The 27,985-nt window shown below is 37.9% G+C and overlaps 1 protein-coding gene across 1 annotated transcript; it reads right to left on the bottom strand.

The window, feature by feature from the left end:
* Positions 1-27,985, bottom strand: LOC106633255 (uncharacterized protein C14orf132). The gene is made up of 2 exons (XM_014334617.2): positions 27,581-27,985; positions 1-1,614 (listed from the first exon to the last, which is right to left on the bottom strand). The coding sequence occupies exons 1-2, from the start codon at positions 27,605-27,607 to the stop codon at positions 1,378-1,380; spliced, it is 264 nt and encodes an 87-aa protein (XP_014190103.1). The 5' UTR covers positions 27,608-27,985; the 3' UTR covers positions 1-1,377.

Here is a 27,985-nt window from a genome sequence, read left to right as displayed (position 1 = left end):
TACAGTACAACTGTAATATCAGAAACTTCCACCTTCTGCTGCTGGGTGATGAAATACATCGCTTACAGGTGAAAAAGCAACTATGGAAAAGGTTGAGCAGGGGAAAAAAGCTGTGTGTGTTTAATTTGATTTGTGCTTCTAATTACATTTTGTTCACATCTATCTAGTCCTATCTAAGCAGACTATGACAATATGATTAGATTTTGTAATAGCCACTTTTACTGAAGGAATTTGACATTAAGGGCATGACGACAACAAGTCATTACTCCTAACTCACTATTATGAGAATCTGGTCAGCGCACTAACCAGATGCCTTTCTCACACATAAAGGATAATATGAGATGGTCAAGTTCAGATGCATTCTCACAAATGGAAATACCCAGTTTATTTTGGGTAAGGAGAGTTATCAGGATAGAGCATGCAAAAAGCAGACAAATCATGCCCACTCACTCGCTGTGAATTCACAGGTCAGTTAGCTCCTCTATTCTCAGAGGTGCTATACATCAAGCTCTTGTGAGAGTGTACTGGGGAACTGGCTGGTTTTGATCTGACTCTGCTGGACATCTGCACATGCACTTCCATGGGGTGATGTCTAGAAAAATTACTCTTGTGTAATTGACATGCCACTGCTGTAACAGTCAATTTAAGTGTCTTTCATGAATGCAGTTTCCTGTTCTTTCACCTTAGAAAGACACCAAATACACTAATGATCATTATAACCATATGTTCCGTTTCATCAGCATATAGGAGAATCTCAGTGCTGCTTATCTTGCAGATATTTTAACACTTTCTAAATATTTTAACAAGCACCATCTCTGTTCAGTGGCATAATTAAGCTGCTTTGTCCTAAATTGCTTAGCAACTATCTGGTGGTTGTTTCAGATGGCCCAGTTCAACCTGAATCTTAAGCCCCATTTAATCTCCATCCTCCCTCCTACATAATAAGTGAGTGTCGTATGAGCAGAAACACGAAAACAAACTTAAGCTAAAAAAAAAAAAAAAAAGTTTTTGATTAATGGTTGAGAGCAAAGATTTCTTTCTGTTTTTAACTAAAGAGTAGCTGTGCACATAACCTTATTCTCAAGTTCTCAAGCTGTAGCATTCAAAAGTGCTTGTTGCTGATAAATGCTGCCAAATTTCAGTCTTTCCCCTCAACGAAGAAGTATAGCAGTGTATATGTCACTGTCAAGTATCGCTACTTTTACACCCTCAGGTCTGTCCCTCCCCTTCCCTGCCAAAAAGTGTGAGGGATAAAAAGAAAGACAGCGAGAGACACAGAGAGCGAGAGATTGTCTACAAAGCCTCCTTCGGGGGTCCGGAGACTGAGAAAAAGCAGGATGTGTGAGTGTGCGGGTTGTCTTTGTCAGCATGTGTTCATCAGAAAGTGCAGGCATAGACAACGCCCACCACCACAATGTTTCCAATAGTGGCGATGATGGCAATCCAGAGCCAGATGGCATCGCTGGACATGGACTGCGGCTCATCCTGCTGGCCTTGTACCGAGGCGGCTGAGGCAGCGGCATGGACGCTGGCCGAGGAATTAAAGAGCGAGTGCTCGCCGCTGTAGTCATCATTGGGCGAGGAGTCCATGAAGGCTCCTGTCATTACAGGGATCTAGGAAGGGAGAAGGGAAAGTGAGGAGAGAGTACAAAATAAGTTTTGCACTCAAGGGAGATGCAGAGAAAATTATTTTCACATTACAAGATTGTAGGTATATTCTTACATTTCATGCAGAAAAGAAGTCTGAAATCTAAATCTAAACTCCCAAATAAAAACTGAATAAAAAAGGTCACAAATTCATAAACCATTTAAAAATAAGTTTTTCCAGATGGATTTTGGTTGTTTATTTGACAACATAAACAATCATCTTTTTTGCTTTTAGGAATAAACTGTTGCTATTAGTATATCAAGGTATGGACAAAACCTTTTGTGAAAATGTAAATATAAATTGGAATAAAACTAAAAATGTTGATGTAAAGGTGCAATTACTGGCTTTGAATAATAAAGTTATTTTGCCTGTGTTTCTACTGTAAAACACAATATTTTGCTATAAATTCACCAATAGGAATCAGTGTGAAAATTACTTGATTTCATAACAATCATTATTTTTATTGTTAACGTTCCTGAAAATCTGTCATTAAAAATTCACCAACACACTAACCTCACAACTTTCGACATGTCTTAGAAGGTCAAGAAAATTAGCCAATCAGAATTGACCATGAATTATCCCTGCCTCCCTTTAGCAGTTGCACAAAATCTGTCTGAAAAATGATGGTAGACAAATGTCCCATTAGGGCCTCCTCTTCCAAAGAGTTCGTATTAACTGCACTGACATTATCGCTTCAGACCTTTTTCAGAAAGTTAAAAATTTATTTAATTTATTACCGAGCTCCCAGCATTGCCTGTAGTCTCTCATCTAATTCAACTGAATATTAATGTTTTTAAGTGACTTTGTCTTTGATGAAAGAATATAATCTGATATAGACAAAACACAAATCCCCACTTTGAGTGCAGCACATCAAACCTCCAAGACAAATATGCCCTTTCCCTCCAAACCCAGCATGCCAGATTGTAAGGTAATTGGTTAAGTTTCCTAAACAGGCATGGAGTGTCCTTTTAGTTTCAGATACTGCTGGATAAGTTTTTAAAACACAGCATGTGTGTATGCTTGATAAATATGAAAATTAGATTTCAAACATGACAACTGAAAATGACTCATTGCTTAGGAGTCCGAGTCCTATAAATGTTGACGCTCTGGCTTTCGCAACGTGCATGATTGAGAAATGCATGACAGACCATTATATTGTCTGACTGGAGAACTAACTCTGCAGAGGATGTTGGGGAAAAAGAGCAAAAAAACAAAACAAAAAAAAAAAACATTCTAAAAATACCTCGGAGGCATGTTGAGTGCTCGCTTACACAGACGTTCTCTCTTGCTCATTTACTTACCTTCACTCTCTCTCCCGAACACGGGCTAATGCACAAAGACGTTAACACACACACACACACACTTCTCGTCTTTCCCTCGCACAAGGGAAAACACTGTTTAGAAAGCATTCTGCCACTCTCCGTTCATTGGCCCCTGGTGGTGAATAATGACATGACACATCCTGTAAAGCGCCTGCTGTTCACATGAGCATGATGGGGATAGACAGGCATGCATGAGGTCCAGCAACCTGTGTTTTCTGCCCTCCATTCTGTCACTGTAAGTGCTGACTCATCCCACTGTGGCATCTCAAATCAACCTTTTCCATTTTAACGTTTCTTTTTATATTAAAAGTTTGCACGAACAACATGTAATGCAAATCAGAATCAGTGGGAGCCTGTGAAGTAGTCAGGCACGAACGTCAAGGAAGGTGGTTAGAGAAGCAGACTATGCAGACATTTCAGGTTTCCAGAGGTGAGCAATTTACAGTGAACTTAATGTATAACTTAACAAAACTTCCCCCAATTCAATTAACAAACCTCAACACACCATGGATCTGGTGACACCACTCACCTCTCCTCTCTCCTGCATCTGGTAGAGACTGGCTTTAAATAGGGCCATCAATTTCCCTCCAATTGCCCAGCCAGTACCACTCACTCAACTGAGGGATCTAAAACTCTACACAGATTATCTAAAAACACAAAACCTCTACACACTTCTAACATGCACATTTACACAACTAAATGGCAGTATTAACGAAAGGAAAAACATTCAACAAATCCCTTTAAACCTTAACACAAACAAAAGGAAGCATCTCTATGGAAAAAGAAACCCCTCCACTTGGTTTGACCTGCTGATGTCATATGTGACATCATCAGGACTTTAAAATGAGGAAATGCCAGGCGGGCGTTTCCCCACACCTGACCCTTATGAGACTGAAAAGACAAACAAAGTAAGTATGAACAAATGACTTAATCTGTAACATAATAAAGATATAAAGAAACATAACTTAGTATTTGCTTAATTTGCAGAATGTTTGATTTGCCGGCAACAGAACGCTTACACAAACAAACCCGGGATAGTGAGTGAAGCAATGTTACTTGACAAATAGCAAATCATAGCAAATACATAGAAACAGAATAATGTGTACAATGTGCAAAAAAAAGGTAAACCCATATGGGACAAATGGAGAGCATTGCAACTGCTCCTCCACTTTGTCACAGAGCCACACTACACAAGGCCGCACCTAAAAATGTCATACTATATATCTAACCATGTCTCTAAAACAAACCTACAATTGCAACACGACTGACATTAATGACATTTGCATGCACAGTGATCTGTGTCTTTCAAATACTGTCCCACAGGTTTATTTGTTTACCTTGTACCTTTACAAGCCAACTCTAACCTTTCTCCTCAAAAAGTGACTGATTTGATTATTTCACTCTAATCTCTAGACACTACCTTAATTGTAACCTTATCCTGCATTCAGAGCTCAATCTCCATCTTGCCTAATTTAACGTTCAATCAGACAATAACTGATGTGTGCCACGCTGTCTGCATTCTTTACCTTTATGTTTTATTTATTGGTAACTCATTAGCAAGCTGTCTGGATCAGTGGGTATTCATACTAATAAAGTGAAGTGGATAATGGAAGCGTGTGAAATACTAGTTCAGTAATACGTCTTAATATAAATATTTGATCCCCTAGGTTTGGCCCTCTTGTTCAGATGATAAGTGGGACTGCTTCTATAACTACTTCAAGTCCACAATTACTCTGTGGCTCATTCATATGAGAGTAGAGCATCAAGCAGTTAAAAACTAATGGATCACTGGAAATTAGAACCTTCAAGGTCACATGCATCCCATAGCGTTTGAACATTTAGGCAGGAAATGGAGGCCGTCCCCTAAGAATTACTGCTAGGATAAAGCTCTAGTACTGACTAAAGTTTCCTGATATTTGGAAACATTCATCTCCTCAACATAACAGTGAACAAGTGGCTAAATGGCTTCAATAACCACATTCAGCCACTTTCAGACCAGCTTGGTACCAAATTGAAACCTTACAAATGACCTCAGCACTCAAGAGTATCCCACTGGGAAAGGTGAAAAGAGTCTAATTTCTCTGGTTGTTTTGTAACTTGTGGATATTTGTGTTTCAACCACAAAGTAAACGGCGTAAAAAAAAAAAAGGATGATTTTCAAAAAAGCTATTACTTGTGTAATTACTGTAACATTTTCTCTATACTCTTGAAGGCCTTGTGGTACAAGACGTTGTCTTGATACAATTATGACTGTATAAAATCAGCCACCGGATGGGTATGTTCATAGCATTGTGGTTGATATATCCCATCATAAATGGTCACGTGTTTAATAAATCAATTGTTTAATGCACAGTACTTTTTTGTAGCTGACAAAAGCAGTGGACTAGGAAAGCTAACTTCTTCCACTAAAGGCCTTACTCAGCATTGTTGGAGTAAAATGCAGTCATTAGGAGAGATTGTCTGTTTGTTATTTGCAAGTAATCAGATTTGTCTGTTAAGATTTTTCAACCTACTTGTTATGGTTGCTTTAAAAAAAAAAGACCTCCTTGTCCTCCTAGTCTAAGAAATGAAGTTGATTTGGAAATGCCTTAAACTTGGAATTTGTAATATTACTTTCTACCACAGCTGATATCACATTGCATTTTTTTGTAATGCAATGCTATAAAACATTACTAAATTCAATAATCACTTTACAGATGGTGTGTTTTTTGTGATCTATCATTACTTGCATTTCAAAAGTGTGGCAGTTATCTGCATGATGGTTGGATACATGAGAAAAAAATCTAACTTGTATTTTTTTACCATACACACTTATGAATATCATTTTCATTTTCATTCTACCTTAAAGTCTAATCAATGAAGCACTCTTTGCCCTGGTTTCCAACTATGGAACAGTAAAATAAAGATACTGTGTGTCCTCATTTGGATAGAGATTTATGTTGGTGTGCAAGACTACAGCCTAAGGTTTAGGTTTTAATTGGTAGTTATGTGACATTGCACCCCAGGCCAATGTTGTAGAGTAATGCAAAAGTAATATAACAAGTAGTGTAACAAATTACTTTCTCCTGGGAATAAACGAGTAACATAATGTGTTACTTTTTGCAAAATTGATGCAAAAAAAGCCCGATTTTACAGAAGTCTATTAGAAATTGACTTCCCACTTGATTTATGACCTCAGTAAACAGATTCCTGTTACGGTTATGGCTTATGGCATACTTTATGGCTATCCTACCAGAATCATACTCTCTGTTTCCCCCTCTGTGATAATGTCTGTTTTCAAAAATGCCAAATACGAGGTCTGAAAATGAGAGACCACAAAATATAATTTCATATGGCTACATTTTCATACATGCATGTATCAAATTCATGGAGTAGGGAACTTGACTTTCCGATGATTCACTTCCTTGAGTCAGCTAAACAAATACATTTGCCTGACATCTGTGCCTCCTGGATACATTTACACGCTTTCCCAATTTCCAGTAGCTATCGAAAAGTGCAAATAGCTTCTTTCCTTCAATTCAAAGGACCAGCTGTGCAGATAATACATATGATAGTGTAGTATTTTGTGTAATGTTGTGCAGATGTTTATCCTTTATTTGAACACGAAGGGCTAGGATTCAGAAGCTATGGAATAGAAGAGAGAAAATGAAGTGGTTAAAATTAAAGCTATTGAGAGTGGGGTCTGGATTATTCAAAGCCAACACGACCTTGTTTTGGAAAAGACATGCAGTCACTAAATTTTTCAAGTGTAACTTTCCATCCTTGGAGTGGCATCGAATTACGTTACGCCACTCAAATGGGTTTGTTGCAGGCACCTCAGGAAAAAAAATACTCACACATTTGCACATATATACATATATCAGTAAAGGAGTGTGGATAACAAACCAAAAACTATGAACAAGCATATATAAAAAATAAATTTGAGAAAAAAAAACTGTAAAAACACAACTTACTGTTCATCTTTAACCAATTGAATCTGTGGTTTTTTTGTTTGGTTTTTTTATATTAAATGAAATCAACACACACACAAACTAAAACAGTAAAAAGTTGGGACACAACTTCACTCCAATAACAGCGGAGAAATTGCCTAACTTGCATATTTCACACCTTCTTGGCTTTGAGTGATGGCTACACCTGTGCAACACACCATGCAGCAAAACTACAATCTACAGCAGATGATACAGTGAAAATGTACAATTCCACCTGCTCAGCTCTCACAGCTTTGATTTATTCGTCCCAGCTGTTCCTAGAGCTGTGTCCTCCTACATGGATGATCACAGTAATTGTGAAATAGAATGGACTGTAATTGCCTCCTGGGGGATAAACCACCAGTAAGTGTTGAACTGAAATGGTTTTTATTCCAGATAAGAAAAGCCCAAACAAATGTCTCTGAAGAGTGGAGAAACCAACACATATACCTAACCACAAAAGCACTCACGCATGACCATTAAAACAAAATCAGATAGAACTAGGTGGTTCTCAGCATTAATCCACTGGTCAAGTGGAAATAAATGTAGTCAAACTTTTCCTTTCATCCAACCATTTACTTCCACTTATCCAATACAGGAATACGGGGGGCTGAAGCCTTTCCCAGTTGTCACAAAGCAGGGGGCAGTATATACCCTGGACAGCTTGTCAATCTAATGTTAGTGCAACCAATCATGCTAACGGACAATTCAGAAGTACTAATTAAAAAACATGTCTATGAACTGTGGGGGAGGCTGGGGTACCCAGGACCTTCTTGCAATGAAGCAACAGTGCCCCTCCTGTACTGATGTTTATTTATCCCAAATTTTGAGTCACTTGAATTGAACACGATGCTTTACATTGCAGTAAAAATGACTAAAACATTATTTAATACCTGAATTTTAGCCAAAATAGCTGAAATGTTGGTAAAAGGTTTTTTTAAAATTAATATAATTTTGTTGAAATTGGGCTCTTACGATTTGGAATTGCATCAACTATGAAATCCGAATACACCTTTTTTTTTCCTATTTGACCTTTTGACCTCTCCTGTGACCTTAAATTTGACCTTACAATTTGCAGCAAATCTGTGGCTACATCCACACGTACATGGGTATTTTTGTAAACAGAGATTTTCCATTTCTGTTTTGAAAAAAAAAAAAAAAAAAAAACCCAACCAAAACGGCAATTTTTCGTCCACATGTAAACGCAACAAACAAAGTCAAATGCTGTTAAGAGAATGCCAAAGCAACAGGTGGCAATATGATCCTAACCGTCTAGAAATGTTGGCCAATCAGAAGTCTAGAAGCCTGGGAGGAAAAGCATAAACAAATTCATCTCACGTAAACAATAACGTGGCGCACAGCGTGACGTCAAAAAAAGGCGCACACCTTTGACGTTGTGTGACTGAATCTCTATTTTCCTCGTCCACATGTAAACGCAAAAACTGAGTTTTCGAAAATCTCCAGCCTGGCAGGAGTTTTTAAACATTTTGTTTTCAGTGAGGCCCAAAAGCATAGAAAAAGCCACATTTCAAAAATCCCCCACGTAGGTGTGGACGCAGCATGTGCAAAGTAAAGGTAGACTGAAATATCCCACAAATAATATATTTGTTTATTTTCTTCACAATGTGATGCTGAAAAGGCATATAGAACTTGCACAGGTGAAATATAATCCTTATATTTCTTGCATTGGTGTCCTACATTGTTAAATAATAAAAAAGTTTGGTACTGGAGACATCCAAAAAGATGTAATAATACTGTGAGTAAATAATGAAGTCACACCTAGACAGAACATTTTGACCTGGCCCACCAGGCTGGGGCTCTAAATAAATTCAGTACAGGGCTGTGAACAGAGTCCTGCCACACTTAATAATAATAGTAGTAATATGTTTTACATTCAGTCCTTCTTTATCATTTTTATTTGTTTTATTATATTTTTATTCTTATTTAATGAAACAAGATGAAAAATTACTATATATATATGGACAGACAGTTTATGATGAATAAAATGCATCTAAAAAAGTGGACATGGGTCCATAAAGTAAATACATTTAAAAATAAATAAATAAAAAATAAAAGTACATAAAAACTATACAGTCTTTTAAAAGATAGCCAGTTCTTTTTCATCACATAAAAGTCAATAAGAAGCAGCACATTTTATCTCAGAAGCCGAAATTTTTCTGAAAAACTGTTGACCGGTGTAGTGACGCTAGACTGAAATCACACTCAATACTTGCACTCTTGAAGAAAAAAAACAAAAAAACAAGGAGTACTTTAGAGAACAAACAGGCACAGAAGTGGATCCCTGCTGCGTTCAGAATTGACTTTGTGCTTGCAAAGTCAAGCACAATCAATGAAAACACAAAGTTGTTGATTTTCTCAGTCGTCACAGCCATCTTGGCTTTGGTTTCAACATTTTCACAATTAAGTTATTTTGTTGCTTGAAGACAAACGCTCTTCTGCTTTGAAATCATGATTTAGTTAAACATGTCCACGGAGAATATCACACACCATCAAAAGGCAGAAAGATCTTTTTTTTCTACTGAAGGGTGTTTTTATTTATTTATTTATTTTTACAATGTCCAAAATTGATGTCCAAAACCCAAACCTCCTATAATACATTTTTAATAAACTGTTTATTTGAAGGAGTATAACTAAATATTTATCAGAATGTCATGATTTCAAACAGTTATTTTAGTTACTAAAATATGACTTTTATTGAAAGTGACATTTATTTCTTCAGAATTATTTATTGCTGGTTCACCCATGTGCAAAGACATTAGGATGTCAATCAACCACACCCCAAAATAGTTGCTGAAAGCATGCCTAATCATTAAGTTACAGTGAAACCACCTTTGTGGTGAGATGACCTAAAACTGTACATATGCATAAGACATGTATTACTACACTTAAATCTAATCCTGTCTAATCAGTGCTCTTCTCAGAGAAGTGAAACAGGTGGAACAGTGAGATCATCCAGCAACAGATACTAAATGTAACTGCGCACAGATGTGACTTGCTCTAAAAGGCTGGCGGGTTTCTCACATCGCCACCCTGCTGCTTTCATTAGCAATGAATATGGGCAGCAGTAAAGAGTCTACTGAGAGAACAAATTTTACACTCAGAATCCCACAGTACCAGTGATGATGACAGGCTACAATATCTGCACAACATCAAAATGTATATATAGGTACATCATTTGTTGGATAGACACAGCAGACTGAGTGATTCTGGACACAGCCCTACTAAAAATCAGCTTGTTAGCAATGTAATTGTTAGCATATTGGCATGCTGATGTTAGCGTTTATCTGAAACACTGCTGTGCCTAAATACTCTCTCTCAGAGCTCATAACACAGCTGTGGACTCTCATTCTTGTTGATGTATTTCAGACTTATAGCTTAAATCTACTGAACCCCTAAAAATGAAGAAGTTCTTTTTATGTAGGTCCAAACTTTGTTGGAAACAGACCAAATTTTTGTCATTTTCTCTCTGTACACCACCTCTGTGGATTTGAAATCAAATAATAAATGTTAACTCTAGTAATTAAAGTTATTTTATGCATATTACCCCATTTTCAGAGGCCTAATGACTAATGAGTAATTTCATGGCCAGTTGAAGCATTTTTCCATGTTGTTTCACAACAAATGAAGCAGATATAACATCTGAAGAAAACCGTTGAAGTTACCAAATGAACAATCTTTTACTTTCTTTAGCAGAAGGAAAGCACTGATAGCTCAGCCACTTCCAAATCCCCGAAAGACCACAGTAGACATATAGAGGGTGGGATGACAGAATTATTTCTATGGTAAAAACAGCTTTGCAACATCTACACTGACCTGGTTACAACACTCTCAAGCAGGCAGATGTATTATTGTTAAAGTCAGCAATGAAGAGATTCGTGAGTTCGTGAAAGCACCAGATTGCAGACAAATAGCCTGCAAAGAGCCAGCACAGATCTCATAGAAAGAAACCTTTAGGCAGTATTAAAATGTATTACATTGAATACATTGAGTATTACATTACATTTCAATTTCAGAATATTTTTTGTTTCCTTATCTGACAACAAAAAGTTGCAGATTCTGGAGGCGTGCTTTGCAGAACTATATTGACTTTGGGCTTTGGTAACATTAGCTCTCTACAGATGCAACTGAATTACAGTACTAATCAGGGAAGTAAATAAATATACCACTCTGACCACTCTTCTCTATAGGGCTGTAGGCACCAAGAAAAAACTTTGAATTTAGCATATTCCTTAGTAAACTGTAGCAGATTGAGGTAGTCATACCATAAATCTTAAGGGTTTTTAAAAGGTTTCTTCACCAGCACGGTAGTGTTAAACCCCTTTGGTTCCTACTGGTCAGATTTACACCTCTGCTTTCATTGATTTTCCCTGTCTCAGCAGCCCAGCAGCATTTTTTAATAAATCTTATAACTCAATAGAACAAGTGTAGCCCAAGTGATCCTCACTTGACGCCTCGATCAATCTGTCAGGTCAGTGGAAATTCAGCAGGACTGAAGAAAGTTTAATATACTTCTTAGATATTATAAATGATCAGCGTTCCTGGTTTTGTCTCTGACCTCGACTTTATACCTTTCTTTTCCCCCATTATTGCTACTCACAATGCATTAAAAGTAGGACAGCTAAAGAAAAAGGCCACATTTATTTGAAACACAATATCTGTAATAATGCATGTTCACATCTGGGGGTAATTACTCAGTGTCTGCTACTCGCACATTTGTAATTAGCAGTAGTGTGAAAGCTTATAATGTGAGATTAAACTAAATCCATCAGCTTACAAAACATTAAATTGCAGCAAAACAAAGACTGATTTCTTATTCCAACTAGATCACACCAAGGAGCAGACAGATAAGGATTTATAGCAACAAGAAAGAGTGAAAGACAGACAATTATTCAGAGACGCTGAGATGAATTGGCTGATTATACATCAAATATCAAGGGGAGTCTTAAAGTCGAGGTATGTTTAGTGCCTATCTAGGTCTGTTATACCTTCATCCATTACTCACAAGGTTCACACAGGTACAAAACAAGGAGAAATCCTAAAGCTAAAAATGGCATCAGTCAGCAGCACCTAAAAAACACCAGAAATAAGGGAAAATGGAGCTGAAAAGTTAAAAGATGACTCAGGATTTCACTTCTATATCCTCCAAAACAAGTCTTAACGAACTGAAGAGATCAAATCAGAGGCTGGCAGTCTAGAAAATCTATTTTTTTCTGCTCTATTATTTAGATGATTAATGTGCTGACTACCTCTTTAGGCTCTATTCGTGATACACATAATTGTTATTGATGCAAGCATTCAGACTTTTCAAATCATCACATTATTCCTCAAAGTCTAAAACGGCCTGAGATGCTGTGTTCCTGCCTTTACACAAAGAATTGTGAGCTGGATCATTAACTTCATTTTACAAACAAAGCAGGCAAGTCTTTCAAAAGTGTTTTGCTTTTTAGATTTATTTTCTTAAATAAATTAATCAATATCCATGTATCTGTGTAAAAAAATTAGCCACTGCTACCTTTGTTTTTGGAGGTACAAGTAAGCCAATTCTGCAGATGTGGTATACTAATTACTGACACACCCACTATGAATGCGGGCAGATACTTGCTAATTAGTAACATACAAATAAAATACTCACTCATTAAAATTCGTTAGCTTTGTTATGTTTGTATGAGCTGTGTAAGCTGAAAAATATCTGGAACATTATTATATTTCTTTGTATAATTCAGATGATGAATCATGTGGAGCTGTTGCATCTGCATTTGGCAGGCACTTGTCTTTGTTCCACCTCAAGCAAGGTTGTCACAATATATGGACACAATAAATGCTGATTAACTTGCTACCCTTTTCTACAAAACCATATGAGGCAAATGAAGGCAGTAAGATCATAAAAGTGAACTGATAACTCAAATCTCAAAGCAAATCTACTTTCATGACTTTTTACAGGGTTTTTATTTGTGCCTTAACTCATTTCAGTCATATTTTCAGTCTTCTAAAAAAAAAAAGATGCAAACCATAAGCCCATCTCAGAGACACTCTTTAGCAAATAACGAGTAGAGACCTGTACCCTCAAAAACAAACAAACATCTGGGCTCATTTACAGGATTAAATAATCTTTATCATGGTCAAATCTAGAAGAGTTAAACTGAATTTGCATTTGAGATTTTAAAGACAGAGTTTATTCTATTTCCCAATCTCAGTAAAATCTATAAAGTTCAGTACATAGAGTGATCTGGTTTTCATTCTCAAACTTTACTGGTAAGTATCAGGGCAAACAGGTTGAATGTGTATATAAGGAACACTTGTGAGAGATTAGAAAAGACCATGCACTTGCTGTATATGTTGCTGCTGTCAGCCACAGCTACATCTCCATCCATGTCTGCTCATTCACTACAGAGAAACCAAGCGCAGAGACGAAAGTGCTGAATTGAGTGTCCGCTCATGTAAGACTAAGGCTTGAGGTGATGTGCTGCAGGGCAGGCTCTTCTTTGCTCTTACTCTTAATATACAGGCCAAGCAGAAAGACTCACATCTACTTCATTATCTGAAGTACAAAGCAGTTGGCAATAAGATGAAGAATCATCTTTTCAGCTATTGAAATGACGAGTAGCTCTCCTTTAAGCGATCTCAGGGTCAGTGATTCAAGGAACCACATTCTCCTCCACATGCCTACGTACCTTAAGACTACTGCATTTGTAAATTATATCAAGGTAGATATCATTGTAATTATCAATAATGATGTGCAAATTGCAGTATTCAAAAAAAAATCTCGCATTTCATATCATGCACACTTCTGTCTCCCGTCTGTGTTACACACACACACATGCATTGTACTGCAAAGGCAAGTCTTCCCAAAGAGAGGTTTGCTGTTTAAGGAGACTAATCTAATGTCTAATGTTACACAAACAATGAGGTGAACTTATCCAACAGTGGTTACAATGACAATATTGTCATCTGCTCTGTAGGCTAATTTGAGAATCTCACTTCCTCTGCTTGAGCTTGTAAAAGACTCTCATTACGACTAAATTTCATTTGCGACAGTAATAACGGTAATATTGTTGCGGCAACAATATTAACAGAATTACAGCAAGCGTTTGTGAGGATTCATGAATAATTCATCTTCAATTTCACCTCATGTCACTTTTCTCACTTTGAAATCCTAAAAAGCTGAGAATCTGTGCACACCTGCACACTCAACGCCTCCAGGTCATGGTTCAATGAGGTCTGGATGCCAGAGTTCTTCCTGACATCCTTTTCCCCCTCAGTCACTGACTGCTCTGACCTTGTCATTGCTGGTCTCATATCTTCTTCCTCCTGAATCCCAGAGGCTTCAGTGACATGGGAATGGGAGTCACTCATCTTATATAGGCGGAAAAGTTATCTCCTCAAGGATTCTACTGACTCACACTCTACACTATCATCTCACTGTGTTTACAAATCTTTATGTACATATACAGTGATTAATTTATTAGATCACCACCCAATGAAAGATTTGAGCCACAGCTGCACTAAATTAGCAGTGCTGCTAATTACCAAAATCTTTTTTTTTTTATGTTTCTGTTGAGGCTAATCCACCAGTGTATGCAAGCTCCTCCATAATCATTGACTTTACTGCTTTTTTGTAAATCGGTAAACCTCATTATTATTTTTGATTAAGCTGGCAAATTACAGATATTAGAAAAAAATGTTTTGGTGGTTAAATATTATGCCAGCCTCAACTTGTGGTCTATTTTTTAAGAGATTTCTTAAATATATTTGTGTTTAGTTCTATAGCACATTTAAAACAACACTATAAGAGTAACTAAATATACAACACATTTACACAAAAAAAATCATAAAATTAAACAAAGTAAATAAGATCGTGTATAATAAAAGCCAGGGTACCCTGCTCAGCTAGAATTGAAAGCAAGTGAGAATAAGTAGGTTTTTAATAGTGCTTTACAATGGATGAAAGACTGGGTATTGCTCCAGAGGAGCTGCTACTGAAAAGGCTTTCTCTCCATTGCTTTTGAGCCTAGCAATGTACAAAAGCAGTTGGCTTGCAGACCTCAGTGCTCCGTAAGAGTGTAAGGTTGCTAACGTTCAATTAAATAAGGTTGGGCCAAAACCACTGAGACTCTTAAAAACAAGTAATAAAATTTTAAACTGGACCCTAAAATGAGCTGGAATGTAGGTGTAATGTGATCACGCAGTTCCTTTCCTGTCAAAAGGTGAGCTGCTGCATTTTCTACAGCCTGCAGGTGACAAAGTAACGACTGATCAGAGGCAACATATGAAGAATTACTATAGTCTAAGGAAGAGGTAATAAAAGTGTGACTTATTCTCTGGAAGTCATGTGGCGGGAGGTACTCCTTCACCTTACTGAGGATACTTTGTTGAAATAAGCTTGTCTTCTTTCATAATCTGCTTTTCACATTTTAATGCACAGTCAGAAATCACACGGGGTGACGTTAAGAAGCTAAAAGACAAATGGCACTGTTGTACACATTTGGCTTCCCCAAACAAAATTATTTCTGTTTTGGTGAGTTCATCTCTAACCATGTTTGTACCTCTCTAGGACCGATCACCAGTGCCTGAATAGAAGCATGGCTATTGGTTTGTATGTTTGTCTATACTTTATTCATCAGTAGTCACATTTGAATTCTGCAGCCTCATATGCTATTCGTGCAATTTGTGTGTTATGTATATCACTGTATATCCCTGAAGAGAAATGGATGCATTTTGAAACATCTCTGGATAATTTGTATGCACTGTGCATCTCTCTACTTAATGACCTGTCTTATTAATTTCTGTAATTCACAGCTAAGATGATCTATTTTCATCCCACACCATGATATATTTATTTAAAAATTTAAATTATAAATATTTATAACAACAGCAACTTGATTTGTTTATTCTTACTGTAAGGTAAAGCTACTGGGATATGTGACTGAAAGGCAGTAGGATTTTTTTTTAAGGCAGATTAAGAGAATTTCTCTCTTTGTTTGTGAATATGCAGTATTAATATAAATCAACATCCGCAGGGCTGCTGGTATAAATACTGCTTGTGTATGTGTATGACATAATAATGTGATTTAAACGTGGGTTATCAGAGCAAACATCCCCTACCTACAGTAATCCACTTATGTGCACACGTGTTGCGTCAGAGCAGCCCTCAGCTCTGCAGAGCATTAAGAACCAACACTTCCTGTCAAATGTAAACTGCAAATGTAAAGTCATCTCTATGCTATGTGTTTTTCACATTTTTTCATATATTCTTTTCATATATGTTTGAATTTAAGATAAAATGACAAAACCGATGAGGTGGGTAATGTAAGAGGTACGAATGGTTGTCAAAAAGCACTAGAAAAGTGATCCATCTGTTACACAATAAATAGTACTTTGATTTCCTCAAGATTAACTGTAAACACAGTACGCAAGTCAAGAGCAATAAACATTTGTTTTTTGATCAAAGTGATTTGACTTTTGTTAGCACTGCTGCCACACAGGAAGCAGATCGTAGGTTCAAACCCAGGCTAGAGCCTTCCTATGTAGAGTTTGTGTGTTTTTCTTCTGCCTGTAAGAGTTCTCTCCGGGTACTCCAGCTTCTCTGCCTTTTGCCCTGTTACAGCTGGGATAGACTACAGCCTCCCTCATTGACCCTGTAGCGGGTGGAGGGAAATGATGCTGTAAAAGAAGAAGATGGATGGATGGTTTAGTTTCCTTTTTCCTGCTGGGAAGGCATTTTTGTATTGTATTGCTAGCATAATGGATGCTTTCCAGCAAAATATCCCTAACCTCTGAATCAGGGTTGGCAGCAGACCATGAAGTGGACGGGGAACCAACTGTAACAGGGGCCACTTGCCTCAAGTCACTTTGCTATTTTACAATTATTCATTTACTTGTCAATTCTTTTCCATTAATTACAACCATACACATATTGCACACTGATAGAAAATTGTAGTTACAAAACTCCAAAAATACCTGTCTTCAAGGCAAAGCAGGAAAGAAGCACACTAGGATAGCTGACTGTGAGCGCTCAACACATTTCCATTTGTTTTGCAATTTTCAACAAGGGTCGTGCTTTAAAACTAGTGACATGGGTGTTTACGTTTTTCATTACCAATATTGTATGAATTAGTGTAACTTATAGTCAAAGTGTATCCATAGAATTCAGCCTCGGGGGATGCAATTACAGGATACAGAGGCCCATCCATAATGCAAGCGCTGCTCTGAACACAACTAAACTGGTTATGCTGCTCGTATTAACAGGGATGTGCTTTTGTGGTGTTATTATAAATGCTGTTTGCTTTGGTGATCAGGGGCTCTTTGGTGAGGTTAAGGCCTCAATGCTTCTTTAGGTGTAAAAAGGATTTAAACATGCCTCTTTTTAACATTAACCCTAAAGAAAAAAGAAAAGCATCTTAATAATATCCAGTCCATTTAAATGTATCCATGGGTGGCTACTAAAGCCAAAAGACATTTTATGCTTTTCTCTGCAATGACAGTCTCAGTATTATGCTTTTTTTTTTTTCAAAAAACAAAACAAAAAAACATAAACCTGCCAGCTGATATTGATATTTTTATATATTTAATCAAAATAGATTGTGTGGGTGTAAAAAGAGTGGCCACAGGGGTTCTGTGAACAAACACAAGAATAAACACAGAAGGCTCCACAAAGTGCTGCAGGACTTGCTGTAAAGTCTCCAAAATTAGATTTCCCTGTTTATGTCAGTGTGGCCTCATGGCGCATAATGATCTGCAAAGTGAATGAGTTTTGGTTGACCTTTACTTAAGTGGATCTGAAGTACAAAGTGAAAATGTATTTTTTATTATCATTATTTTGTCCTTGGGGCTTGGTGTTGGTAGAGCAAAAAGTGGTCAGTCATATTTATTTGACGCTTGAGCCTTTTTAGTTTGCTGTATGTTGTAGTAAACAACAAAAAGCAAGCATTATTTCATTATCCATGCAAAATTGAAAAAACACAAAGCCTGTTTTAAGCTACGAGGACGATGTTTCTTCAGTGTGTATGTTGTCGGCAGTGAGAATACTTATGCCTACACTAGTATAGTACAGTGTATAACCTATAGACTGTTGTAGGTTGGCATCAGCATTTATGAATGGTTATTTTCCCTGTGGGTGGATGTCATACATTTGCCATGTGTGTGCCATGTTGGCCTAGTTACATTACAGTGGTGCCTCTCTGTTTGTTCTTATTAAAATTCTCGCAGTATGAGTTTATTTAAATGTTTGCATGTACAATGCATCATGAAAACACATTAGTTTCTGAATAATTTGACAGAACAAATCTGGACAAGCCTACATTAATTATTGCACGGCAAAAGAAGGAAAAAAATGAGCATGAAAGATATACACGAAAGCCCACGTATGCACACGAAAGCCTTGCATTTATGTCTCTGGACCTTCTATCCATCAGTCATCATTATAAATAAATAATTTCTGACTTTCGCACTCTGAGATGTATACAAATGACAGGGAGCAATAGTGAGTGGGTGGTGAGACACAGAATGTGTACAGGCTGCAAGTGAGCGGGACTCAGGTGTGAAATCAGTAACTGCAGCAACAAACAATATCATCGCTTCTTAATGACAAGTATGAGCGACAGTAAAGTATAAGACTGCACAGCTTTGACCCTTCAGGGCCTATGCTATGCTTAAAGCATAGCCGTAAGCCTAACCTGATATGGCGTATGCACTACATGTTACAGTATGAATATCCTCACTATCCATTTACTTATTTTGGCTAGAGTAAAACACCCCGGGTAAAATATTGTGATACTTCTTAGTTTGGTGTAAGCTCAGGTCTGAAACTGTTGATTCCAACACAGAGTTATGAAGTTCAAATGCATCAAAACACCTGCTAAGAGAAGGTTCAAGCACTTGCCAACAACTGATTCACAACTCCTTGAAGGCGTCATAAAAAATTAAATGTTAAAAGGGAAAAAAAAATGCAAACTTAGTGTACTTCTCCACAAATCAAGCATACCAGCAGAGATGCCAAATGACTTCCATATGTAATACAGCTTACATACTCTAAGTGCCTGATTCATTACCTGGGCATTAAAGTTGTATGTGCCCAGAAAGGGAAGGTCGCAGCCAGATTTACTTTATATAAAACATCACAAGGACAGTGGAGGCCCTGCTAGTACTAAAATACAACCAGGGTTGTAATGGGAGAGGTATCATATGTTTTCATATGAAATACAGTCAGCAGCCTGTTCTTGAGTTGTGGCTAGAGCTACAACAGAGACTGTCAGCTGTTGCCTTAGAAGCCAATCTAAAGGAAGACTTTTCTCCTAAGGCAGCAGTATTCGTGAGCAGTGAAGTAATATTGTGTGCTATACAACCTAAACTCCTTTGCAGATTGAAGAGGAGTTGAATGAGAGGGAAATGGAGGGAGGGGAAGGCCTCTTTGTACACTTTGTCACTCGCCTTAGGGCTGCTTTCTTTGAACAAACCCAAGGTCACACTCAAAGAGTAAGGCCCAGTGAAAGAGATCAAATCAAGAAGCAGGATTTTGTTGTTGGTATTATTATGGAGGCATTGTTTGAAGCCAGTAAGGTTTTAAAGTTTGGAAAGAGTAACAGCTGACATAAGTTGTGGAAAAGCTGCGAGCGGGTAATTAACTTAAACTGTGGAGATGTAAACAATTTAACTGGCTTCTCCTGGAAAACTACAGACGCCATGTTGGAGACTCACGACCCACTTATACTGCCTTTAGCATACTAATGATTCCAAAAATGCATAATGATACCGATATATTACAGCAGCCGTGGCGATGTTTAACTACAATCATAATTCATCACTGCTTCCTCACTAATAGTGTGTAATCAACTTCTGCCATTCACCATTCACCAAAGCAGAACAACCACTCACTGTTTAACTCTCCACAATTTCCAATCGTGTTTCCTTTTCATAAAAAAAAAAAAAAAACTGCTCATGAGCTGAATGCAGATGTTTTTATTTTATGTTCGTTTTAACGTCTGGAGCATCAGCTTGAAGCTCATTTTCAAACAGCAGGCCGAGGCACTACTCTTCAAAGTTTTACCCTAAATTGTAGCTTAATTATATTTAAAACACATCAATACAGGCTGATGAAGCTACTTTGCAATTATCTAGGGGGAATAGATTATTCATGCCAAAATGTATAATTGATGCTTGCAGAATATCAAAAGCAACACACTATAAGAAACATTTGGCATAGGTCTATCAGGGAAAGATGTTATTACTTCATACTTGGCTGTCACAGTCCATCAAGTCTCCCTTTCATTCACCCCAGGACTTCTTTCAATATGCAGCCACTCATTTTAGGTACGAAACAGCTGGGAGACATTTGCTATTACAGTGCAAACATGTTGTAAAATAAGATGGCACGGTGAAATTGAGAAATTATGTGTTGTAATATGACAGTTATTGACAGTTCATTTAGCCCCGGCTCCCTTGGTTACTGTTGCTACATCCATCAATTATCTGGTCTCACTTGACTAAATTTTGTTTGATAACATTGATAAACTTATAAATCAAAATCTGAGGAATTTTCAAGATAGTAAGCCTTCCATAAGCTGTAGCCAAATACATGTTTGTCCCTCTGGTGACAAAAATTTGGAAGATCCCATTAAAAATCTCTAGTTTGACTTTGCATGAAATCGAATAGAATGACGCTCCTGCAGTAACACACGTTCCAGTCGTGTATTCCAGCCCAAACCCTAACGTTAACCACCACCTTAATTGCGTTAGATGGTGTTTTCCAAAGTGATTTAAATAAAATAAATGTACAGGTGTAGATTCATTCCAAACGGTTCTCGTGTTTCCTAATTTTTCCGAACTTTTCCGAACTCGTAATATAGGGACGTGTTGGGTGGCCAAAGGCGTAACATACCTATGATTTGTCACCTAGTGTAAAATGTTACGCTTTGGGAGTGAGAACGTGTTGCCTCTTAATGTATTACAATATTAAATCCACTAGCTAAATAATTTTTGATCCCACCTGTGACACCAAAACAAAACTTGTATGTCAGATTATTATTATCATTTGAGTGTCACACAATAAAAAAAGCTTTGAGCATATGGACTAACAGCAATGTGCTGGCAGGTATTGCTATTCCATCTCCATCTCTTCCCAACTTTTGCTCGGTGGTCAATAAATCACACCTGCTCCAGTGAAGATTGAGCACACAAAAGGGGATGAGGAACCATTGCTCTTTCTCCTGACCATATTTTACCTTAAGGCTTCTTTCCTAAAAGGGCAGAGATTCATGATCAGGGAAAAACAAGGGGAACTGGACTCCAGTATGCAGTAAAAATGCTGGTTTGTTTTGAAATGTTGCTGTTCTGAAATGATTGAAATGTTAGTTACTGCATCTGCAGTAGATGGGCTGTGTTCTAGCATCCTTTCTCGTTAAATTTAGAGCTCAGCAGAATTTAAGGCACTATTCATCCATCCATTTTCATCCACTCCTTCCAATTTAGGCTCACAGGGGGATTGGAGCTAGCATCCTCTAACCATGTGTAGCCACAGAGATTTCTGCAGGCACTGCTTGCTTAACAAATGCTACATACTCCTGATTTAGATTTCCAAAGGCTAAAGTCACTAACAAAAATATATAGTTTCATAACATTCATAGCTTTCATCCAAGAAAGAAATACTACACCTGTGGATAACTTCACTGCAGTGAGCTCTTACTAATCAAGACAGACTTAGTGAATAGATATTTTTATTGTTTTTTTATTTTTATTGGACAAATACATTACTACAGATGTACTGGTCATATCACTGGGTGGAGGTGCTTTACTGTTGCCTAGTTTAAAGAATTCTACAAGAAGGCAGTTTCATGCTTCATTCCAAGAATAATGAGAGCCAAAAACAGAGATTTGCAATTTCCTGTTAGTCAGGAACTTGATGGTCCCATTTGCATGCTTTCTTTTAATATCATTTTGGCACTTTTATGGCTTTATTTGATATTTGATAAAGACGGTGGAGATAAAGAGAGAGCGAGCAGGGGAATGAACAACAAAGTGCCAGCCTGGTGGGAACTGAATTGGAAACTCGTGGCATTTTTGCTAGTGTGGTTTATGCCCAAATCAGAGAAAGAGGAAGGGTGGGAACCTGGAGCTGGCCATTTAACCACCTGCTGCAGCATTACTGACTTTTCAGCATTTTCTGTCTTCGATATGAGATAATTAATGTATCTGATTCTAGGAAAGACTGCATAAAAAGCAGTTGACAAAACCAACCCACAGTACTACTGTATGCTCGTCTCCCCCCGCTATTCTGTATTACATGCATCCATCAAGTGGGAGTAAACTACGAAGTGGCCCTGCATTGAAGAGCACGACCTCTCCTTCAACCCATCTGTTAATGGAGACGTGTCAAGCAGGGCAACATCTCTTAAGGGTTTGTATAAGAGTTTGTCATTAGCAACTTTTTAATGTTGTTTACTGCCTTTTCACTCTCTCTGTGTCCTTGAATTTATCAAATTTTTATACCCAGAGACATGAGAAATGACTGCATGTACAGACAATAAAGGAAAATAAATCAGTGACCTGCCTTCAAATTGCATTTCTTGATAAGCTACCAGAATAGAAAACAGACCTATCAAAGCACGATTACCTGCTTTTCATCTATTTAAAGCACTGATTGTTTTCCCCCCCCATGCAAACAGCTCCGTGTAATTTGTTTAAGCTGACTGTTTGCATTCAACCTGTGTGCCTCTAAATATGAAGACACATGAAAATCTGGGTCTGTTGCAAGTTTTCACTATCTCAGGACTACAGCTTTCATGTAAAAGCAATTGCTGAAAAAGCAGACAAAAGAAGACCAGAGGGGAAATAAATTCTTCAAGATGAAAAGGCTGCCGTGACATTATTACACTCTTCAAATTAGCCACGACTATAGAAAGCAGGAGATTTTTAATAGGGGCAGTCAGTTCGTGGAGAATTCACAGTGAGATAATATCATTATGTAACTCGACTTTTTTATGAAGTTGGGTTTAAAAAAAAGGAAAAGAGGAAAAAATGGCCTAGATTTACACTTTGTGTCTATTTCCAAAATTGTGTTTAGTGAAAAATAATCTAGTTTGCGAATAAGTCAACTTGAATTTCTATATCTGACTCAATATCCAGGGGTGGTGGTGCGCAAACATATCTTGCTATATCTCCAGCATGTCTTTCTAATTCTAAATTATCAGCTTGTGCTCATTTTTAAACACTTGCTTTTTATGTCATCTGGCAAATAAACTAAAGTGGTTTTGTGTCTATATACATAGGTCTGCTTGTTGCTGCTGTCAACAACGCTTTACTTCATCATCCTGTCACTCTCATCTGTACTCTTTAACACAAGAAGAGATGTACAAAGCCTGTCAGGTAGAATGACTTGGGGCTATAATTTCACGAGAAATCATGATGGCTTGCCATGAAGAGACAAATCAGCCCAAGAGAGAATGTGGAAACAAACCAGTACTCATCCTTAGCTATGAATTTGGCCAGGTAATGAAAATATTTTAAAGCGAAAGAAATAGACATGACAGGGGATTAAATATAACCCTATATGTCAGAGGTGGTTATAGTGCATGTATGAAGAGCTAAAAAATGAGTAAAAGGCAAAGGCCACTGGGACACCCTCCAATGGATAGGCAGACCCTTAAGGGTTTTGCTGCCCTGTGTGGCAGATCTGTCAGCTGAAGCACGTTTGAGACTGGCAGAATGCCCAGGATGTTTGCGAAGCTTGTCTTGGGCTGACCTCAACATTAGTTACTAACACAATGATTCATTTTCTTATGCCTTAAAATCTGCCAGTTAAATAACCTAACAGTGACAGCCTCAACAAGATGCTAAGATATACACAATATAATTAACATCAAAGTAGCAGGATTGGGGAAAAAAAGAAATTCATAAGTATGTGGATGTCAAAAATTAATCTTGATATCCACAGGGATCTAAGGGAAACTGTGTGAAACATTTCTCAGTTCAGTCTAATTGAATAGATAAAACGCAAACTGCCGAATCGCACTCAGCTTAGCATTCAAAAGCTTTGCTGTGATTGTCGCCTATTAATCCATGTTTCACAATGCTCGAGGATGCCACCACTTTAAAGCTAATGCTGTATACCCTTTTTCCATTTCAAACCAGCGAAGCATTGCTGCCAAATGCAAATCATTCACCAAACGCAAGAGTGCACACATTGTTCTGTCAAGAGCTATTTAGAAATGTTTCTCAGATAACATACAAAACCATTTTAACAAAACCAGGAGTGAGAAATGCTGAAAAACAATAGCCAGTAATGCTACCAGTTTCTGTGTAATGGTACACACCGTGCATGTTATTGGTTCTTCTGAATGACAAGCAAGCTACTCAGTTTCTATGGTCAATTTCCTCTTTTCAAATACTACAACAATAATGACCAGTGCATCTTCAAACCCACCAATTTTCTACATAGAGAAAATCAGAAACCTGCTCATCTGAGTTAAAGTTCTTTAAAAAAATTTCCAATCTTTAGGCCAGAACAGCTTTAGCAGCATCCGTCATCTTTTAGAGACAAAGTGGTGGTGAAGGTCCAGTGATTTGCAGGCAGCAGAGCTACGCTGAGATGGATGGGCAAAAAATCATCCATTGTGAAGTCAGTCTTCAAAACTCCAGGGACATTTGCCTGACTTCATTCACAGTCACCATTACAGAGTGACTCAGGGCACAGGAATGAATTTCACTTCAGTTAAATTAGCCATTACCGATCTGAGAGAGCTGCATTCTTTGGGGGGAAGGTACGTGAATGTTGAAAAAGGTGAACTTCAAAAATGGCAAGTGTGAGGTAAAGAGTCAAGAGGGAGTGGTAAGCCACCTTTCTAGTACCAAATACAAAATTCCCTTTAAAACATTTGTTTACTGTTTTTTTAGGACTGAAATTAGTTAAAGGGGAATCGTCTGGTGTGGGGCTAGTAATACACAGCTGTCTTAACTACCAAGATTTTTCACCATTTCATTTCATTCAATTCATTCATTCAAAATGAAATAAACACACAAGTGCCGAAAACTGCAGTTCCTTTATCGGCCATTTGAAGCTGGTGCTCACATGTTAATTGAACTGAAGGTGTTACAGACACATATGGCAGATGTGCGATCAAGCAAATGTTGAAAAACAAGTTTTATCTACTTACCAAACATCCTTGGAGCATTATCTACTGGTGCGCTGTAAAAGCTATTTTGCTAACTGAGTTAAGGTCGCTATAAATACATATAATAAAACATATTAACATTCTGTTAGTCTTTTGTTGGATTCATCGCTTTACCTACAGTGTAAGTATTTCACACTTTTGTCCTTTACTCTTTAAAAACATGTTTCCTTTGTCCATAATATATTACTAACAGACAATAGGACAAAGGACAATATACACTCACTTCCCACTTACTTAGATAAACCCGATCAACTGCTCATTAAAGCAAGTATCTAATAAGCCAATCATATGGCAGCAGCTCAGTGTATGTAGCCATGGTTAAATGACGTGTGGAAGTTCAAACCAAGAACAGGATGGAGAAGGAGGGTGATTTTACTTTGTGTGGTTGTTGGTGCCAGACATCGGTAGTATGAGTATTTCACAAATGCTGATCTACTGGGAACTTCACACTCAGTCATCTCTAGGAGTTACAGAAAATGGTCTGAAAAAGAGAAAGTATCCTGTGAGCAGCAGTTCTCTGTGCTTTGTTGATTCCAAAGGACAGAGGAGAATGGCCAGACTGCTTCAAGCTGATAGGAAGGCAACAATAACTCAAATAACCACCCATTACAGCCAAAGTATAGAAAGAGCATCTCTGAATGCATAAAATACTGAATCTTAAAGAAGATGGAACAGCAGCAGAGTCTGTAGTTTACGTGGGCTCATCAAAATTAAACAACAGAAGATTCATGTTGTCGTCTCAGAATTTGGCTTAAACAACATGAATCCTGCTTTGTATGCAGAGTTCAGCCTGGTGGTGGTGCTGTGATGGCGTGGGGGATCTTTTCCTGGTTAATTTTGGCTCCTTCTTTCCAACAAAACATTTTTTAATGCCACAGCCTAGCTGAGTATTTTTGCTGACCATGTCCATCCATTTATAACTACGGTGTGCCCATCCTCTCGTGGCTGTTTCCAGAAGGATAAACACAAAGCTCAGATCATCTCGAACTGGTTTCTTGCACATGACATGGAGATTACTTTTCTCAAATGGCTTCCACAGTGATCAGGTCTCAATCCAATAAAGCACCTGTGGGATGGGGTAGAACGGCAGATCCACATTATGGGTGTTCAGCCAGCAAATCTGCAGCAACTGTGTGATGCCATCATGTCAATATTGACAAAAATCTCTCAGGAATGTTTCAAGCACCTTGTTGAATCTATACCAAGAAGGATTGAAGCAATTCTGAAAACAACCGAAAGTCCAACCAGGTACTAGTAATTTGTAATTAAGTGTCCTGTGATTGCATATTTCTCAAATATTTACATTTTTTCACTCTTTTTCCCCTTATGTACTGAAAAGGTTGCTGTAGTTGTCTGGTATTCATCTCATAAATTAATCAGTTGATCCATCTCTAAACATTACTTGTATCCATTACCCATTTTGGGGACCTTTGCCAAGAATTTCGTTTTTGACACACTGTTTTTCTTCCTTGCATGAAGAAGAAAAAATACAAAACTAATTCCAGCATCTTCACTTTTGACTTGTGAGGTTTCCATGCTCTCCATAATGTATTACTTTGCTTCTCTTTAAATCAGGTAATAGTGAACAACAACGTATTCTCAGATGTGTCCATGCTCCAATGCATTTCCATTTAGAGGTCCTTGATTTAAAAAGATTTGGGAGCATTTGGCTTCATCTTGCCTCAAAGAACAGCCCTTGGCAGAAAAAAAAATAATGCAATGAACCCTTTAATAGTAGTTGTGCAACGAATGGCAAAGTAGATGGCACCAGATAAACCACAAGCTGCCAGACACTGAGAGAAAGAGACGAGAAGGAGGAGGAGGGCAGGGAGAATATCAAAACAAACCCCATGTTCTAAACAGATGCACAATAGCACATGTCCTCCATGGAGCCAAAATCACTTCAGCACGTATTATGCAAAGCAGTGCAATACCATATTTGCATGAATTACAAAAATGATTTGGGCCAGTGAAGCTGGTGCAATTCAAATGCCAAAAATAAAACGAAATGAAGAAGAGTATCACATCCACGATGTGGTTAAAGCTTAAAATATACATTTGGAGCTCTCATTATTTTGAATTCTCTGACACAAAAGCATACAGAAGTGCAGCAACTCAACGCCTAATGGTGACACATGAAGCAAAGAAAACCTGCGAGCTATAAACTTTGAAAGGATAAGGAAGGAAACTAAAGTATTTACTTGAAGACTGTTAGAGTGATGCTGAAGTGCAACAACGTCCCACTGGCCCTCACACAATGATATGCGCGCATAAAGACGCGATGGTATCCATACTGAACCATGTTTAAACACTGCAATTATTGGAAAGTGTCAAAGCGTGATATGAACTTAATCCTCGGCCACGCCCTTGAAATCCACGGGCAAAATACATTCATAATAATTTTTTAAAAGTTCAGACAAGCTAAATATATTTGAGCAGTTTGGAGGCAAAGCGTCTCACCTGTGCAGCCATGAATGAGAGATCCATACTGTTGCTCCGTTCAAGCCAAGGCACTCAACGAAAGATGCGAACGTGCGTGTTTTCTTTTCTTTAATTCCCCGTCAGAGCATTTGCCTGCTTTTGTTTACTCGACATCCACCGACTCCGCAAGTTGGTAGGTGGACTTCACGTGAAGCGCATGTCGAATATGAATATGAAGAGTGGAAAAGAATATGAGGAGGAGAAATGAAGGGGGATAACGAGGAAGGAGGAAAAGGGGAGGGGGCGAAGCAGACGGGGTAATGAAGAGATGTGGCTGCGAGAGAGACAGCGCGAGTGAGAGGGAGAGCGTGGAGGAGGCAGGGGAGCCGGACTGCCTCATAAAACGGAGGAGGTGCAAGTCCTCCCTCTCTGTCCTCAGTCTCT

This window comes from Haplochromis burtoni, unplaced genomic scaffold (genome assembly GCF_018398535.1).
Source record: "Haplochromis burtoni strain Fernald_Lab_line unplaced genomic scaffold, NCSU_Asbu1 Contig_86, whole genome shotgun sequence".
NCBI classification, from domain to species: Eukaryota; Metazoa; Chordata; class Actinopteri; order Cichliformes; family Cichlidae; genus Haplochromis; species Haplochromis burtoni.
The sequence above is the reverse complement of the archived record's forward strand: the minus strand, read 5'-3'. Positions and strand labels throughout refer to the sequence as shown.